The sequence below is a fragment of the Mercenaria mercenaria genome, unplaced genomic scaffold (genome assembly GCF_021730395.1).
Source record: "Mercenaria mercenaria strain notata unplaced genomic scaffold, MADL_Memer_1 contig_633, whole genome shotgun sequence".
Classification (NCBI taxonomy): Eukaryota; Metazoa; Mollusca; class Bivalvia; order Venerida; family Veneridae; genus Mercenaria; species Mercenaria mercenaria.
In genome coordinates, this window is record NW_026463519.1 from 2,941 (window position 1) to 8,395 (window position 5,455).

At 34.9% G+C, this 5,455-nt stretch overlaps 1 protein-coding gene across 1 annotated transcript; it reads right to left on the reverse strand.

Annotated features, from left to right (window-relative positions):
- Positions 1–1,055: 1,055 nt before the first annotated feature.
- On the reverse strand, positions 1,056–5,231 carry LOC128554677 (histidine-rich glycoprotein-like; the record flags this gene model as incomplete). The annotated part of the gene is made up of 2 exons (XM_053535987.1): positions 5,227–5,231; positions 1,056–1,958 (listed from the first exon to the last, which is right to left on the reverse strand). Coding segments are annotated over exons 1-2 (908 nt in total), but the record flags the coding sequence as incomplete, so codon positions are not given.
- Positions 5,232–5,455: the final 224 nt, after the last annotated feature.

The following is a 5,455-nucleotide window of genomic DNA, read 5'->3' on the forward strand; positions in this document are numbered from 1 at the left end:
TAACTTTTCTTGGTAGAACTCATAACTTAGTGACAGTACATTATATGCTTATGACTTTAAACTATGAAACTATTGTTATGACTATGTGCTTTTTTGACAAAAAGCAGAATAAATTAAACAGGAACATACAAATGTCATGTCTATACAAATGTCATGTCTCATGTACGAAGAAGCAGTCACATGCTCCATCGCACTAACATATTTTTTTTCTAAAGTGTCATCAATTCTCTTTGTTTAAATAGATTATATGAACACAGCAATACTAACAAAATTCTGAGTCGCGAAAACTAATGACAAACTGAAACACATGTCATTTTATTCACTAATACACACCATTTAAAATATTTTACAATTGTTGTAAAGTTCTACATGGGACTGTTGCCATTTTAAACATTCTTGATATGTCAGTTCCCATTGGTTACTTGATTCTCGCTCACATAAATGCATTCTGATTTTTCTTCTGCTTGATAGCAAATTTGTATCAAGAGGAGACAACTTTTTCACTTTTGTTGGAAGTATAGTATTTTTGATAAAACAATATGTTTGAATTTATTCAAACAGTTGATTTTACCTAATTATAGTGATGACTGTAAGTTTATATAAGAATTATAGATGATATTAGGTATTTATTAAAAATATATACATGTATGGCGGCCATCTTGGATTTTTTGGAATGAATCGCATGCTCTTTTTGTTTTGCCCTAAAGCAGTTATGTACCAAGTTTTGTGCTTTTCCCATTTTCTGAAGTATTTTTACACGATTTTACTGGACTAAAACGTATGCTTCATTCATTGCATCTAAATTTTCCTCTAGTATTTAATTTTAAAGTTTACAGCATAATTTTTCAACCATAGCGTTATTATTTTCTAAAAGTTTTTAAATCTCGTAAATCCATGACAATGTTCCGATTTTTTATCTATGAAATGTACACACAATTGTTTGAAAGGCACATATCTGGGTTCTTTTTTTAATTTCCTGTAAATTTTTCATTATTCTTATAGTCAGTAGTAGTAGGAAAACACTTCGTAGGAAATTTTAATACTTTCACACTTACGTGTGGTGGTGGTGGTGGTAGTGTGTAGGGGTAGTGTGTGGTGGTGGTAGTGTGTAGGGGTAGTGTGTGGTGGCGGTGGTAAGGTGGTGGTAGTGTGTGGTAATGTTAGATAGTGGTGGTTGTGGTGGCAGTGTGTAGTGGTGGTGGTAGTGTGTGGTGGTAGTGTGTTGAAGTGTGTAGTGGTAGTCTGTTGTGGTGGTGGTAGTGTGTGGTAATGTGAAGTAATAGTGCGTGGTGGTGGTAGTGTGTGGTAAGGTGGTGGTAGCGTGTCGTGATGGTAGTGTATGGTAAGGTGGTGGTGGTGTGTGGTGGTAGTATGTATTGGTGGTAGTGTGTGTCGGTGGCAGTTTGTTTTGTGGTGGTGGTGGTAGTAGTGGTATGTGGTGGTAGTGTGTGGTGTTGGTGGTAGTATGTGGTGGTGGTATGTGTCGTAGTGGTGGTAGTGTGTGGTGGTGGTAGTGGTAGTGGTTGTGGTGTAGGTAGTGTGTGGTGTTGGTGTGTGGTGGTAGTGGTTGTGGTGTTGGTAGTGTGTGGTGGTAGTGGTGGTATGTGGTGGTAGTGTGTGGTGGTGTTAGTGTGTGTTGGTAGTGTGTTGTGGTGGTTGTTTTTGGTAGTGGTGATTGTTTGAAGTGGTAGTGTGTGGTGTTGTTAGCGTGTGTTGGTAGTGTGCTGTGGTGGTTGTGTGTGGTAGTGGTGATTGTTTGAAGTGGTAGTGTGTGGTGGTGTGTGGTAATGGTGGTAGTATGTGGTGGTGGTAGTGTATGGTGGTAGTGTGCGGTAGTGATGGTAGTGTGTGGTGGTGGTGGTGTTGTGTTGTAGTGGTGGTAGTGTGTGGTGGCGTGGTAGTTTGTGGTAGTGTGTAGTGGTGTGTGGTGGTAGTGGTTGTAGTGCGTAGACCACACACTACCAGTACAGACATACACACACTACAGCCACCACCACACACTACCATCACACACCACCACACACTACAACCACCACACTACCAAACCACCACCGCCACACACTACCACCACACACTACCACCACCTTATCACACACTACCACTATCACACACTACCACCGCACATTACCATCAACCTTACCACACACTACCACCACCACACACTACCACTACACACTAACACCACTACCACTCACTACCATCACCACACACTACCACCAAACACTAGCAACACCACAGGCTACCACCACACACTATAACAACCACACACTACCACCACCACCACCACACACTACCATTACTACCACCACCACCATACACTATCACTACCACAACACACTACCACCACACACTACCACCACCACCACACACAACCACCACCACCACCACACACTACCTTTTGAAAGTATTAAAATTTCCTACGAAGTGATTTCTTCTAAAAACAGTGTATCATAAAAGATACATCTTTGAAAACTTCATTACAAGCTATAGGCCACTAAACCTGTATAAATCCAGTATAACAGAGGAATTGTTAAAATAAATGTTCCGGACACTAACGGAAGTGTTTCACAAGCTTATGCAATATTAATGATTTTAAGAATAATAGGGAATTACAGGAAATTTAAAAAAACAGATATGTGCTTTCAAACAATTATGTATACATTTGATGGATAAAAAATCGGAACATTGTCATGGATTTACGAGATTTTGGAAGCTTTCCAGTGGAAAAACAATTACTACAGACATGTATATATATTGACAAAATCATTACTCCATGGAGCACTATTTATTAATAACGACATCGTATCATGAATTATCTCATAGTCTTCTAAAGTTTAGGCATGCGCATGATTTCAAATGGATGGTAACATGTTCTTTTATTATTTATTTTGTCTCACAAAAAGTTAATGTTAAAAATGGAATTGCTTTCTGTCCTTTTAAACGAGGCATAAATTTGATAAAAGTAAGGGATTGTAAAGAAATATTATATGGTTATTAAAATACTGGTACTATAAAACAAATTATGAGTTATCTTTTATAATTTGGTCTGCAGTGATCTATGTAACAATAAAGAATCTGTCTTAACGTTTAGCTAGGGAGGATCATATAAAAAACTGCAAAATATAGCTCATATCTTAAACATTATCATATTCTCTTAGGCTATCAAAGCGGACCCGTGATCTATTCATTAAAAATCACGCAGCACGTCTTAACTTTTGGCCATTTTGGTACAATGCTGGACCCGTTTATTTGTCATTAAATTCAAATACTATGACAGATTTTCTCAGTATTCGTGTTAGCTACCTGGAGAGAAAACGATTTGTAATGTTTATTTCAATACTGGCCCTGCCAAAAATAAAACAATTAGCAATTTCTTTCTAGTAATAACAGATTTGATCAAATACATCCCCAAGAGTATTATAATTTCAACATGATTTGATGAACTTTTGGTAATAAATGTAAACTGTGACCGTCAATTATTATAACTGTCCGCATGCTGCCGTTAAGAGTCGATTATTAAGATTTGGTCCTTTTACAAGTGGTATTAATTTGACAACAATTTAAGTGTCCCTCAAACTTTTAGAAAACAATAACGTTATGGTTAAAACTTATGCTTTAAACTTTAAAATTTAATCCTAGAAGAAAATTTAGATGCATTGAACGAAGCATACATTTCAATTGAATGAATGGATAACGATGGAAATTCAATTAGTGCCATATGTTACTTGTCAATTACATCTAAAGATTGACCTGCTGTTAAATTTGATTTATTATTTAGTGAAAGACACCATTTAGTAAACAATCAATATTCTCTTCAAATGCATTACAGAAAGAAAAAAAATGTTTTTGAAATATTATTTGTACAAAAATAAAAAATGAACAGAGAGGTATTGCTTGCTATCTTTTCATTATTTCCAATATCTACATAAAACTAAAATGGAGGTCAGTCATACGTCATTTCGTTCAAATGAGTCCCATCCCGAAAATTGATTGCTCCCAATCCAAGATGGCGTCTTTATATAGACAAAGAAGGACAAAATGGTCCAGAGTGTCATCCTTCACTACTATAATGTTTAAATGCAGGAGTATAACAATTACATATATTTCTTTGTGAAACAATAAAGATTCTAAAACACAGATCATACAACAGAAGAGCAGAGAGAAGGTTCCGAGCCAGCTGACTTTAGAACAGTTGACGATTTATCTATAAAAACTATCTGTGAAAAAAGTGTATGGAATTTTACTATTCTCACAAAATTGTTCAGCAGATATCAAAATCCGTTACATTTTGTCCCGAAATCCGTTATACAAAATGTATTTTGTTGAGAAATTCGTGACCGAGGATCTTCAGAAAACTTCATTTCTTTTGACCGACATCCCTTGGCGTGTATTTGTGACAACTATTGATTACTTTATTTCACTTCTTTTGTTATTTTTGAAAGTCACAGATACTTTTTTTCATGAGAATATGAGTACATAGAGGATATTTGTTTGTTTTAGTGTAAGTTCGAAATATATTTCACCGGATGAACACTATAATGCAATATTTTCACGAGTTGCTCTATTTATTTTATGCATTTATAATGGTTTTAACCAAATTATATCCAGTTTGTCCGCGCAACGTTATAATGTCGTGACGTGAGGGTGTCATTGTAGAGAAACTATAAATAGTTCTGTTACGTTTCCTGATTTCTTTTAGATCTACATTTTATTTTGATAAATATTTATAATCTTTTTTTTTATATACATCTTTACCCTTACTGAAGAATATTTTGCAAGGAATTTTCTATCATTTATCATTCATATTATTTCGTATTCAAATGTAGTTCCGTACCAGTGAAAAATAAAAAAAAAATGATATTTTCACTATATCTATTTGAAACAGTGAAAATATCAATTTTATTTCACTGATAAATTTCAGTATTTCACTGAAGAGCACAATATAAATGAAGATTTTCACATTAGTTAATTTTCCTTCTCGTTATTGTACGCTTTGTGTTTTTGTGTAAAATCAAATTTTCTTGTTCGGAAAATTCAGTACGTTTTTGTAACTTTTTTAAAAATGGGGCTTGGTCTTAAGATGAATAATATTGAAATGTTGTTCAAATAACCAATATTATATTTGCAAAAAAAGTTTAACTGGTAAGTGTATGTCAATTACGTTGTACGAAACATCGTATTGCTCTTAAATTGCAGTACAATGTATATATATTTTTAAAGTTATACCCCATGTCATTATTTATAAAACGCTTACCTATTTAAGAAATGGTTATCTCACTGAAGACATAACTTCTATCTTGTACAGCCTGGAATAAGTGCAGTCAAACTTTAGACAAGAAAAAAGCTTCTATGCTTCTGAATTCCGCACAGCTCCCTGACATGAAAACTCTCAACAAATTATGCCAAGAAGACGCATTTGGTAGAAAATCTGATGTTGCGATAGCCGTGTGCACGA